The sequence below is a fragment of the Rattus rattus genome, chromosome 9 (genome assembly GCF_011064425.1).
Source record: "Rattus rattus isolate New Zealand chromosome 9, Rrattus_CSIRO_v1, whole genome shotgun sequence".
Classification (NCBI taxonomy): domain Eukaryota; kingdom Metazoa; phylum Chordata; class Mammalia; order Rodentia; family Muridae; genus Rattus; species Rattus rattus.
This window is the reverse complement of record NC_046162.1, coordinates 63370740-63383813: the sequence shown is the minus strand read 5'-3', so window position 1 is coordinate 63383813 and position 13074 is coordinate 63370740. Positions and strand designations below refer to the sequence as shown.

Below are 13074 nucleotides of genomic sequence, written 5' to 3'. Positions count from 1 at the left end.
CACTTTCCTCAAAACGTTTCCTCCTCACCAGGAACTTGGCCTTGCACAGACTACATCAGCCAGCAGAACATTCCCCTTGGCAAGCTACAGGGATAGGATAATGAAGAGGTTGGTGCCCCTCACCACCTCTGTGTACAAGGCCTGCCTACGGTGCCAGCCTTCGGGCAGGTCGACTATGACACAGGCACTGAGGCTCTATAGCCCTCTGTTCTCTGGGGGATCTTCAGCCTGGCTGCAGCCAGCTTTGTGGGACCCGTGTTGCTGGCTCTTCCCCCAGTATCACAGTCCCTTGTACAGTCAGGCCTCTCTCTGTAGGTGACAAGTAGGTAAATTGGAGCTTTGGGGGATTTTTTTTTTTTTATTATTCAACTGAAAGTACAGGAAGAGAAGTAACAGCATTTGTTGAGTCGAGGAACATGCAGGAGTTTTGTCGGCTACCTGAGAAGTTCTTTTCCCAAGTGCCTAGTGGGATTATTGGTAAAGCATTAGATCCCTAGAAGGAGGGAGGTACAGGATGTCTGGGACTAGCTGGCTGTCACAGAAAGGAACCCTGTGAGTGGATCACAGGAAGGGACCGTGGCTAAGCCAGCTAGCTGACCCCAAAACTAGGGAGGATAAAGACCCCACAGGCCTGAGCTCCAGGGGAAGCTGAAGAGGTGGCGGTCTGAGCACCCACCCTGTTTCCAGCTGGCACTTGAGTATCAATGGAGGTCCCTAGTTGTAAGTGATGTCCCCTTCCCAGCTGACCTGGCTGTGGGCAAGGGCCTGCTGTGGGGATATTCTGTGTTGTCTGAGAGCACCAGGACAGAAGCTTCAAGCAAGAAGAGAAGAAAGAGAAGAACAGAATCACTCAGGTGTTGTGCACTTACAGGAGTTGAAATCAGAGTATGCCCTGAGCCTGTAAGTTCGAGTCGTGTCTGGGCAGCATCAAGCCACTATCTTAGAAGAAAAAAGGCCTGGCATGCATGCTAACCCTCAACCATAATCCCAGCACTTGGGAGACTAGAGTGGGGGAGTGAATAGTTCAGAGCTAACCTGGACTACACTGCAAAACCCTGCTTTTAAGGAAGGAAAGGAAGGAAAAGGAAGGGAAGGAGAAGGAGAGAGGGAGGGAGAGGGGGGAGGGGAGAGGAGGGAAGGGGAGGGAAAGAAAAGGAAAGGAAAGGAAGGGGGGGGGAGGGAGAGGAAAGGGGGGGAGAGGGAACAGGAGGAAGGTTGGCAGACAAGTCATTCCTTGTCAGCTGGGACCAGATTTCAAGCCATCGGCTTAACATGGCCAGAAGACAGAGAGACCCCAGCAGAGGAGTCCAGCTTCACCTTGTCCAGTACAGTCTTCTTTATGGCAGCAGGGGAGACGGTTTCCTGATCAGCCATGGTCTGCAGCTCCCTAGAAAAGCAAGGAGACACTGAGTCTGAGCTCCTCCACCTCCCAGAACCCACAGTTCCAGCAGCAGCTTTGGGGGGAAGTCAATGCTGGCACCTACAACCCCCTCTGCCAGCCACACTCTCCCCCCATACCCCACCTGTACAGCTGCACAGCCACTTCTCACACCACTCAGGGTCAGGGTCACCCTGGCTACAACTTGTAGCAGGATTCTGCTTCTGTTTTCTCTATGGGCCTAGGTGGCCCCATGCCCAAGCCTCACAGACTTACACTCAGACCTCTCTAGGTATTTGTCCTTAGCGGGCGGCCACTGGTAAGAAAGGCTGGTGGTAAGATGGAGAGATGGCTCAGCGGTTAAGAGCACTGACTGCTGCTCCAGAGGTCCTGAGTTCAAATCCCAGCAACCACATGGTGGCTCACAGCCATCTGTAATGAGATCTGATGCCCTCTTCTGGTGTGTCTGAAGACAGCTACTTATATATAATAAATAAATCTTAAATAAAGAAAAGGCTGTTGGTTTACTCCATAGATATGAAAAGACAGTGATTTCCAACCTTGGGTCTGCTTTACAACAACGGAGGGACCCTGGACATGTTTTATTCACCAGGCTGTCTTGCTGCTAACAACCTGTCAGCTTAGCTAATTTGTTTAACCTGGGAAAGGCCATGAAGAAGGTGCTGGGCCAGGCCCCCATAAACTGCCCAGTCACCCTTCTAGCTGGCTCTCTGGCTATGATGTTGAAACTGAATGAGGGCTGTATTGTGGGATCAGAAGGGGTCTACGGACACATGTAGATACACTTCTCACAGGACAATGAAAAAGAGCTAGAGACTTTGCATGTTGTGACCCAGAAACCTTGGGTTTCCTGCCGAGGGCCAGGACAGGGCTCAGTGGTATCTGCTAAGTTAATTACCTGCCCTGAAGCCTTCGTAAGCCAGGACCCTGCCATACAGGCCTGGGTGGCTGAGAAATGAATGACAGTAGAACCTACCGTGTGCGGATACAGGAGGCTTCCACAGCATTGATAAGCAGGGAACGAAAGCCCCCACTCTCCAGCACATGCAAGGCATGGATGGTGGCCCCACCAGGAGAGCAGACATTGTCCTTGAGCTGGCCCGGATGCTGTTCCGAATCTAGTAGCATCTTGGCTGCCCCCTATGATAAGAAAGAGGAACTGATGGCTGTAGGGCACCTACCCGTCACTAGAGAATACAGTCTTCAGCCACCCAAACACCTGCTGACTCCCCTCTCAAGTATCCCCAGTTTGGGTTTAGCAAGGAACAGCTCCCACCAGCATCTCAAAGCACTGACCAGGAGGGCCTGGGCCCCAAGGCGGACTGCCAGACGTCTTGGAAGCCCCATTTTCACACCACCATCAGCCAGAGCATCCAGGGCTGTGAAAGCCTATGGGGAGATTGCATCCTCAGCCTCCTCTCTAGGACCGAGAGCAGGGTGCAGCAGAGGCCCTGGGAACTGCCCACATCCCTGACCGCCCATCGCTCCAGTGCTCACATAGGCAGGGCCGCTGCCACTGAGCCCCGTGACGGCATCGATCAGATCTTCTTCCACCTCTGTGCAGAAGCCCACGCTGCCCATGAGCTGCTCCACAAGCTTGCCATCTTCCACCTGAGCGTGAGTACCCGTGGCGTACACAGTAACCCCCTCCCGTACCACGACCGGGGTGTTAGTCATGCATCGGATGACTTTGGGAGCAGGTTGGAACGCTGTCAGCTTCTGGAAGAGAAGAGAAACCAGCTCTATCGCTCCGATGGTGGCTGTTTGTCCTCATCCCAGGCATGGGAGCGAGCATTTCCTGAGTTCTTGCTGTAGGCTGGGCTGCTACACCCTGGTGCACGGGTAGAGAAGCCGGACGCCAAGAGCAGAGCTCCTGACCACATGCTGCACCCCCTTCGCAGCACTGTTTATCTGGCCCGGGACACCCACCTTTTCAATGGAGTTGATGGTGACACCTGCCGCACAGGACACTACAATGTGCCTGTCCTCAATGTTAGCACCAATTTCATCCAGGATGAAGGGGATGATGTGGGGCTTCACAGCCAGGAAGAGCACATCGCTGTGGCACACCGTCTCCTTGTTGTGGGGTGTCAGGTTCACCCCTATCTTCTGCAGGAGCGCAAGGAGACCCGGCTTGCCTCATGGGCTGAGAGCCCCATGAGTAGAGGGGCCCAGAGGCTGCTGGGTGAAATGGGAAAGGCACTATGCCCTGGAATGTGTCCCCTTTGAAGTAGAAAAGGGACATCACAGACTTCTAAACCACAGCCCGGCCCATCCCACCTCAGGCTGCCATGGCGGCAGTCTCTGCAGCTACCTGCCTTCCAGATGTGGGTGGTGGTCTCAAGCTGGGAGCCTGCTCCCCCCTCCTCCGCCCCAACACCCTTAGCCTGAAAATTCTGGCTGAGTCATGAGTCATAACAAACAAACTGTACTTATCATCCATCACCCTAGCCAACTGTCTGATCTCTGGGTTGCCTGGCTGTCTGGAAGGCTCTATAACCCCCATATATAGGTAACCCCATTCCAGATTAACAACCTCTCGTACCAGCTGTATTCACAACAGGGTAGGGGAGCAGCATCTGGAGGTTCCCTCTGGCAGGTTTGCTTCTCCCACTGGAGTGGGGGGCTGCATACCTGGCCCTCACACCTAGCCCTAGACCCTAACGCTAAAGAGGTTCAGGCTTTCTATCTGCTTTCGCCTGGCACCTACCCGGAGGGCAGAGACTGTGGCTTGGTCCATGTCTGGGGAGCTGGCCATTATCTTGTGAGCAGCCAGAACACCTGTAGGGGACAGAATTCCTCCCTCAAAGCTAGTTCTAGCCTCTCTGCCCCACACTGCTACGATGACGAAGGAGACGGCCGAAACTTCACCTCCTTTAGGGAAGCAACCCCAAACATATGGAAGCTGCCATTTCCCAAAGGACTGAGACCACTAACACAGACACTCCAGGACAGCACCCTCCCCGGCACCAGAGGAATCTACTACCTGCAGCTGTGAAGCCCTTGGCTAGGGCAAAGGCTAGCTGCCCTGCCCCGATGAAGCCTACGCTCATGTCGGGAGTTCCAGGACCCACAACCTTCACAGCTGACGTCCGGCTCTGTAGGGCAGCAGAGAACTGTACGGACAGGATGGAAGGCGAGACGTCGGGTGGGTGGTAACAGGTCTGGCCGCTCCTGGCAGCCAGGTGCTCCCCAACCCCCATCCCAGCCTGCCTAATTTCTATGTTGCTCCTCGGCTGGCTGGAAAGTTGTCCCAGGTACACCGACACCACGTACCACCACCACCCACCGCCCAGAGCCAGGATGCCTGCCTGGTCTGCAGGTGAAGGTTCTGAGCCCTCTGCAAAAGGCTCAGGGAGCCGTAAGGAAAGCTACCGATTGTAGGGGAGGGTCGGGAATCCAGAGAACCCTCAACATCCAAATCCCCAGTCTGTCCTCAGCTTATTTCCCACAAGCCCCATCCCCTAAGCCTTCATTCCAGGGGTCCCATCCCTGGAGCCCCAAGTCCCGCTACCCACAGCGTGGCTACTCTGGCGCACACCTAGGACAGCCCAGCCCTCTGCATCCGCCACGCGGCACCCGTGCCTACCGGCCTCGCCCCCATTCCACTTCAGCCAATGAGCTGTGCGGCCTTTGAGAGCTAGCCAATCCAGAGCTGCAGCTGGAGCCTTGTACATTGCATCATACACAGGGCCGGGACAGACGCTCCTCCCTGCTCCCTCCCTGAAGTGAGCAGTTGTTGGGAATACAGATCAGTACCCACAAAAGCCACGAGCCCCATTCTCTGTCTGTTGTTTTATTGCAAGTGTTTCTTTGAAAGCTAGGCGTCTTCTGCAGCCAGAGGCCCATTACTTCCCGGACCGCTTCTATCCTACAATACCCCAGCTCTCCAACCACAGGGTTTGGGGATAGTGTGCTTTGGGCATCTGCAACCTCTAGAGGTGTTCAGGGCCCATCTGCTGGTCTTGGAGCTTCAGAGCAGTCTTAGTTACCCCAGACTCTGCTAAAGTACACATGATTCCAGCGCCCATCCCCCCCACTCCAGACACCCTTAGAGGTGGTTTGATTTTTTTTTTTTTCTGGTTTGTTTGTCTCTTTAGATAACGACAAGTTGCTTTAGAAAAGTAATTTTAAAATCACTAGGATGTTTCCAGCCTGCAAGATTTGGAGAAGGGATTTCCATCCCTCCTTCTTGGCCACAGTGACCACCACCCAAAGTAGGAGGCTGCCTACTTTGGTGTTCTCTGTGTGGATGGCCAATTCCTTACTCAACCTCTAAAAGGAAGAGCTGGATAACGTGTGCGCCAAGTTGACAGCTCAAACCTAGGCACGAAACCTAGAAGTTCAGTTTCTCAAATTGTGCTCCCTACTTCAGATACTTTCCAGGATTGGAGAGAACCTCAGAGCCCAAGAGCACCTTTTACTCTTTTTTTTTTTTTTTTTTTTTTTTTTTCAGGCTGGGGACCACACCCAGGGCCTTGTGTTTGCTAGGCAAGCGCTCTACCACTGAGCTAAATCCCCAACCCCCTCTGCCTTCTTTAGGACGTCTGAAATTTAGGTTGGATGTGATGCTGGGGGCAGAAAGCCACTGAACAGTGAGAACACTGGGGATTTAGAGAAACGCTATATTTCAGAGTTTTGGCTAGTCAAAGAATAAAAGTGATGCCCCCCCAAAAAAGTCAAAACTTGGTGAGGTATCACACACCTATGATCCCACTGCTATGGAAGTTGAAGCTAGAGGATGTCCAGTGGAAGACTGTTTTGGACTACACCCTGTCTCAAGGTGGAATAAAAAAAAAAAAAAAAGGGTTGGGAATTTAGCTCAGTGGTAGAGCACTTGCCTAGGAAGCGCAAGGCCCTGGGTTCGGTCCCCAGCTCCGGAAAAAAAAAGAACCAAAAAAAAAAAAGAGAAACAAACGAGAAGGCGGGTGTCGTGGCTTCGTGACTATCTGAGTTGGTTCTCCTGAACCCATGTAAGGTAGAAGCAACCAAGTGCACAGCGTGGTCTTCTGGCCTGCACACATGTGCTCTGGTGTCCCCATCACACCTACATCATACATGTGTAATACTAACAGATAAGTCGAGAGAGGCAATTGGGTCCCTCTCTAGGCAGAGTGAACATGGCTGACATTGTCCCTGACATCCTGATCTTCTGATGCATAACACTTCTATCACCTAGGAAACCTGCAGACTCAGGAGCTGCCTACGCCTGCCCATCCCAGTGAAAGACGCCGGTCCTAACTCAATTTGTTGGCTGACCCAGGGTGCCCTCTCCAGCTGGCCAGCAAAGGGCCACACAGTACCACACAAGGCCAGGTTCAGAGCCTAAAGTCTAAATGTTTTCAGTTCTGCTGACAAGAGAGTGCAGCAGCCCCTCTGCCTGTGGTCTGGGCCCTGACGACCACAGTATGGGGCTTTGGGTGCCTCTAGGAAAGGAGAGAATGAGTCAACATTGACCTTCTTTCTTTGCATTTGGCCTTCTGAGCCTCCCTATCCTGTCCCTTTTCCAGAAGGTTCTGACAAGGTCCAGCCTTGGATGTATTCCAGGACTCAAAGTAACCCAAAGGACAAATCCTCCCTCACATGATTTGGTTTCAGCCTTCTGTGAGAGGGCAGCTTAAGTGGTGCAATCTGCCATAGGCCCTGAAGAGAAATGACTCCAGTGAGCCTCGTGTGGATAGCCAGGAAAGGTAGCAGGCCAGGTGAAAACAAATATTCACCTTTTATTTTCCGCTGAGGGACAGTCGGTTGATGGGTCGAAGGGCTCCCCAGGATTAGTCCAGTCTGGGCCGTTGCATAGGAGAAGCTGACTTGAGACTGAAGAATACCCATGCTAGCACATCCTGGTGCTCAGGAGCAGCCGGCTAACTAGATGTTTGAATGGAGACCCACTGACCAGGCTCCACGAACCAGTGGCTGCCCCAAGATGGCTCTTCACTCCACCAAGCCAGTCAGAACCCGTGGTAGACACCACAGAGGCTTCTGGTTGTGGTCTGTGTTGGGTGTCTGGACGGATACTCCATTGCTGTCATGAGATCATCTTTTTTTCATAGTGATTCTGGTGCTGACCTTTGACATCAGGCACAAGTCTTTTCTCTGTTTCAGATGGCTGTGGCCATTGGGATACGCTTAGACGCAGGTGAGACCCATCCTACTTGCCAGCTTTCTCTACAAGAGACCACAACCATCCCCAAAGAGACTCTCTGTGGATTCAGGCAAGGAGGAAGCTCTGGCTCCAACATTCCTTCCAATGGCCTGGCTCTGGTGCTCTTGGTTTGCTTTTCACCCATTTCAACCTCAGGATGTTGCCCAATTTCCTTTCTTTTTTTCTTTTTCTTTTTTTTTAAAGGTAGAGTATTAAAGACATATTTATTTATTTTATGTATGGAGTACACTGTAGCTTCAGACACACCAGAAGAGGGCATCAGATCCCATTACAGATGGTTGTGAGCCACCATGTGGTTGCTGGGGATTGAACTCAGGACCTCTGGAAGAGCAGTCAGTGCTCTTAACCACTGAGCCATCTCTCCAGCCCACAGTTGGCCGATTTCTAATTTACATTATCCCAGCTAAATGCTATCTCAAGACGCTGACACCGGCCCGCCTCTGAAGTCCATTTAGCTTTAATGTTCCCATCTGCAAAATGGATTATAACCGTATCTGCTCCAAAAAGTCCCCATTTGGTAAGGTGACTAGCACCAAGCCCAGCCAAGGCCAGGAGACTAAGAAACAGGGAGACAGGAAGACTGAGAGTCTTTAGCCACGCTCTTCCTTGCTCAGGACCTCCTGCCCCTCCATCCGAGAGCAGAATCGTCTGAGCCCCCGACCTCCCTCCTCCTTCCCTATGTCTTAGTTCACCTTGGTCAGCTGTTGGTGCTCTCAGCCAGAGAGAGGAGATGGGCCATCGCTGGCCAGGCTACAGGGTGGGCACGAAGCGGATCCTCTGGGAGTAAGCGAGGTCTACGATGTAAAGGAGCAGGTTGACGTAGGTGAAAATAGCTACCACCAACTGGCTGTCCCAGGGGCAGCTGCCTCGGGGGCAGTCCGAGGGCCGCCCTGGCTCCCCGTACTTGGGGTCGAAACAGAAGACTGGCCAGATGACTGCGGCACTGAGGTATAGGAGCACAGCCAGGAAGGTATACACTACCACTAGGCGGTCAAACGGGCACCCCAGGCCCGCTGTGTGTCCCATCACACTTAGGACCACCACAGCCACTGTGGCCATGAAGCACAGGCTGTAGACAGCCACACACCACTGCGTGGCCACGTAGCGCCCATAGCGACTCTCGTGGACAAGTGCTCCAAAGATGATGCAGGCCACAAAGGCCTGGACGATCTTAAGCAGCCCGGACACTGTAGCCATATAGCTGGCTACCTGACCTGGCCGGGCCCGAGTCAGGGCAACTTCAGCAGCATAGGCCAGAAAGAGGAGTCCTGCGAAGACGCTGGCTGCCAGGCGGAAGTTTCGGACCATACATCCGGCAGGCTCAGGTGGGCACTCCAGTCGGGTGAAGTACAGAGGGTAGATGACAGCGGCTGTGGCACACAGCAGGGTCGCCAACATGGCAAAGGCTGCTGTGAAGTTGCCCCAGGAAAGGCGCAGGCAGCTGTGGAGCCTTGTGAACTCACAGGCTACCACCAGGACCGAGAAGGCAAAACAGAAGCCCCAAGCAGCCATGCAGAAAGTGCCCTGCACGCCCCCAAAACCACCTCGGTGAGCAACCAAACTGAAAGTGGTACAGCCAAAGGCCAGTTGCAGCATTCGGGCTGTACCCACTGGTGAGGTCACAGCGCCTAAGTGCAGGTATGCACCCCCCGGGAGCTCCATGGTGCTGCCCATCAGGCTCTCTACTTCCCAGCCTCACCCTGTGCCCAGCTACTCTGGGGGTCTGCCCAGCTGAGAGACCTCTGTCTTCCGCGGCAACAGCAGGTGCTGGCAGTCTGCAATGGCAGTGTTAACAGTGACATTGCAGCAGAACAGCTTCTCCGCTGCCTGTGTTGGGAGCCCTCCCCCCCAGCGCTATAAATAAACAGACTGATCAGAGCCCCGGAATAGCAGCCTGCATGCTATTTCCCATTCTGAGGGACATCTGACCCCTGCATCCCACAAAGAGCCCCTGTCAGGACTACAAGTTAGCCTCTGGATACTAGACGCCCACCTCCTGCCTCTGACGCACCTGCATCTGTCAGTCCGGTCAGTATAGTGTGGGGGAGGGGCTGGGCGAGAACAGAGAGCAGGGGCTTGCCCTCTGGGGATCACCGCTGAGGCGTTGAGCAACCTCTCGGTTTAGTATGTTAGGGGAAGGGTACAGGGAGGTGGAGAAACAGCGGGGGAGGGGGGAGCGGGGACGGAGAGTGGGGGGAGGTCTACAGAAGGCATATGAGACTTTATTGTTTTATAATCCTGTGTCACCTGCTCTGGCTCAATCCTTCTTCCTTCTTTTCTTTTAGCAGAACAAAAATAGGTTTATTAAGGAAAAAAATTAAGAAAGAATTTCCAAGAGTAGGAGGGCGCTCCAAAGAAGAAATGCCGCATCAACTCTGCCTTTATTGTTTTTTCTTTAATTAATTAATATTAGTTAATTTTGGAGACAGGGTCTCACACAGCCCAGGCTAACTGCAAACTCAACAAATAGTTGGGAATGACCTTGAATTTTCTTTTATTAAAAAAAAAAAAAAAAAAAACAAAAAAAACTGGGGTTGGGGATTTAGCTCAGTGGTAGAGCGCTTGCCTAGGAAGCGCAAGGCCCTGGGTTCGTTCCCCAGCTCCGAAAAAAAGAAAAAAAAAAAAACAAAAAAACTTAAATTGGGTGGTGGTGGCATGGCAGCACATGCCTCTAATCCCAGCACTTGGGAAGCAGAGGCAGGGGGATCTCATGAGTTCCAGGCCAGCCTGGTCTAAAGAGTGAGTTCCAGGAAAGCCAGGGGTAAACAAAAAACCCCTGTCCCAAAAAAAAAAAAAAAAAAAAAAGAAAGAAAGAAAGAAAAGAAAAGAAAAAATTAATCGGCTAATTAATTAAATTAACTCACTTATTTATTTTTATTTTATCTTATGTGAATGAGTGTCTTGTATGTGCATCTTTTGTGAGCCTCTGGATGGTTGCAAACACCATGTCAGTTGTGGGTGTAAATCTCTGCAAGAACAGCAAATGCCCTTGACCATTGAGCCATCTCTCCAGCTCCTGAACTTTCTTTTCTAAGATCTATTTATTTTACCTATATAAATGCTTTGCCTATATGTATGTATGCGCACCGTGTGCATCAACAGTGCCCATGGATTCCCTGGAACTAGAGTTATGGATGGTTGTGAACTACTCACCATGTGGGTGATGGAGTGGGACCTATCACCTACTGGACATTAAACAATTTCTTCTTCTTCTTCTTCTTCTTCTTCTTCTTCTTCTTCTTCTTCTTCTTCTTCTTCTTCTTCTTCTTCTTCTTCTTCTTCTTCTTCTTCTTCCTCTTCTTCCTCTTCTTCCTCTTCTTCCTCTTCTCCTCTTCTTCTTCCTCCTCCTCTTCTTCTTCCTCCTCTTCCTCTTCTCCTCCTCCTCTTCTCCCTCTTCCTCTTTCTCCTCCTCCTCTTCCTCCTCTTCCTTTTCTCCTCCTCTTCCTCCTCCTCCTTCTTCTTCCTCTTCCTCCTCTTCTCTCCTCCTTCTCTTCCTCCTCCTCCTCCTCTTTCTCCTCCTTCTCTTCCTCCTCCTCCTCCTGTTCTTATTCCTCTTCTTCCTCTTCCTCTCCTCCTTCTTCCGCTCTTCCTCCTCTTCCTTTTCCTCCTCCTCCTCTTTTTCTTCTTCAGCAGAATTGTTAATGCTTTGTGGTTTGCTCTCATAACTAATAAATTCTGCTAATATGTCCACAGGCATCTCCTGAGCACATGGCTATTCCCCTAGAGAATCCACTCAAAAATTTCTGGACCAAGTAGGAAAGATCTCTGAACAGTTAAGATATCGCCTGCTCTCAAAGAAGCCTGGGGTTTGATTCCCAGCACCCACATGGCTGTTCACAACTTTCTGTAACTCCATCCTTAGGGGATCCAATCCATTTTCTGGTACCAGACATGAACAAGGTGCAAAGACATAACTGTAGGCAAAACATCCACCCACATAAAATACAAAAGGAATTCAGGACAATCACTTGAAATGCACTGGTACTCAAGTTCCCAATTTATCCCCAAGGTATACTGTGTGCCTTTCTTTTAGACTTTTTTTTTAAAAAAGATTTATTTATTTTATGTATGGGCACACTGTAACTGTCTTCAGACACACCAGAAGAGGGCATCAGATCTCATCACAGATGGTTGTGAGCCACCATGTAGTTGCTGGGAATTGAACTCAGGTCTTCTGAAGAGCAGTCAGTGCTCTTAACTGCTGAGCCATCTCTCCAGCCCACTGTGTACCTTTCTAAGCCTGTCTGTCCACATCTGATCAGGAATTAGATTTTGCACATGACTGTCGTGGCTCCCTGTGTTTTATCCAGGAATGGACCTACTTTGAGACTGTAGTTGGGCATCCACCAGAGAAGATTTCTCAGACGTGGGTTCAAGCCAATAGAAAGTCTCTTTTAGCTGTCTGGCTACTACACTGGGTGTTCGGGATCCTTTGTAAGTCACAAGCCTTTCTCAGGGTGAGCTTTTAGCACAAAATCCATGTCCTGGATTGACAGACTTCAGTTAAAAAGAACAGTTAGGCAGATGTGGAACTACAGAAGCGGAAAGGCAAGGTTGGTCCATTTAGAGACCTTCGCAGGACTATGGGGTTCGATGGATTAGGCCTCTGTTTTAGTTTTGGCAGGTGGTGCTGAGTTTTACAACCTCCAAGCCAAGGACTCCTGACAGACTGTACTCCAGTGTGTGCCACAGGACTTGAGTCTAAACCAAAAGCTTTTTTGCAGGAGGATCAAGGAGGGAACACTATTTCTGACCGCATGTCTCGCTCATATGGAAGTCAGTCATAAAGACGTATGGGTGTCTTTTTTTTTTTTTGGTTCTTTTTTTTTTTTTTTTTCGGAGCTGGGGACCGAACCCAGGGCCTTGCGCTTCCTAGGCAAGCGCTCTACCACTGAGCTAAATCCCCAACCCCATGGGTGTCTTATTTATGTATCCTCTTCACTGTCTTCCCAAGACTCTTTACACCATGGGCACTGCTCATGGGCAGTGTACTCTGCAAATGGAGACCTACTGGGTCATCAGATCCAAGACAGTGTTGATGAGATTCTCTAAACACACCTTGGGTTACTGAGATGCCTTGTTCGCCTGGGTCTTCAGGCCTGTCTTTTATTTATTTTTTTTATTATTTTAAAAGTTGCATATATGGGATCTATCAGAGCATCTTAAAGGCTGGGTCCCAGCTACCCCAACAATGGCTGTCTACCAATGTAAGCTCCACGTCAGGGCTGGATAATCAGGCTGGTCTTCAGTATACACCAGGATCTTGAAGAAATAATTTCCAAGCCTACTTGACGGTGAAGAGCGAGAGAGTGGAAGAGAGCAAGCAAGCTTCCTTCTTCCATGTCCTTTATCAGGGGTGGCCAGATTAAAGGTGGAGCTTCCCATCTCAGAAGATCTGGATTAAAAGTAGGTCTTCACACTTCAAATGAATTTAAATAAGAAAAACATCCTTGGGCTGGAGAGATGGCTCAGCGCTTAAGAGCAATGACTGCTCTTCCAGAGGTCCTGA

At 50.9% G+C, this 13074-nt stretch overlaps 2 protein-coding genes across 2 annotated transcripts; both read right to left on the bottom strand.

The window, feature by feature from the left end:
- Positions 1 to 338: 338 nt before the first annotated feature.
- Pycr1 (pyrroline-5-carboxylate reductase 1) lies at positions 339 to 4979 on the bottom strand. The gene is made up of 9 exons (XM_032913941.1): positions 4918 to 4979; positions 4386 to 4515; positions 4110 to 4180; positions 3329 to 3508; positions 2897 to 3118; positions 2696 to 2788; positions 2376 to 2539; positions 1318 to 1387; positions 339 to 811 (listed from the first exon to the last, which is right to left on the bottom strand). The coding sequence occupies exons 2-9, from the start codon at positions 4450 to 4452 to the stop codon at positions 590 to 592; spliced, it is 1089 nt and encodes a 362-aa protein (XP_032769832.1). The 5' UTR covers positions 4453 to 4515; positions 4918 to 4979; the 3' UTR covers positions 339 to 589.
- Positions 4980 to 7756: 2777 nt separating this feature from the next.
- Myadml2 (myeloid associated differentiation marker like 2) lies at positions 7757 to 9653 on the bottom strand. Its single transcript, XM_032914052.1, has one exon. The coding sequence runs from the start codon at positions 9237 to 9239 to the stop codon at positions 8316 to 8318; it is 924 nt and encodes a 307-aa protein (XP_032769943.1). The 5' UTR covers positions 9240 to 9653; the 3' UTR covers positions 7757 to 8315.
- Positions 9654 to 13074: the final 3421 nt, after the last annotated feature.

Excerpts from the sequence above, each read along its gene's own strand:
- Pycr1 (XM_032913941.1), bottom strand. The coding sequence starts at position 4,452 with ATGAGCGTAGGCTTCATCGGGGCAGGGCAGCTAGCCTTTGCCCTAGCC. Across the intron at positions 2,789-2,896 it reads GTGGCAGCGGCCCTGCCTAT|GCTTTCACAGCCCTGGATGC; the intron begins GTGAGCACTGGA and ends ATCTCCCCATAG. Across the intron at positions 1,388-2,375 it reads GCCTCCTGTATCCGCACACG|GGAGCTGCAGACCATGGCTG; the intron begins GTAGGTTCTACT and ends TTGCTTTTCTAG.
- Myadml2 (XM_032914052.1), bottom strand. The coding sequence starts at position 9,239 with ATGGGCAGCACCATGGAGCTCCCGGGGGGTGCATACCTGCACTTAGGC.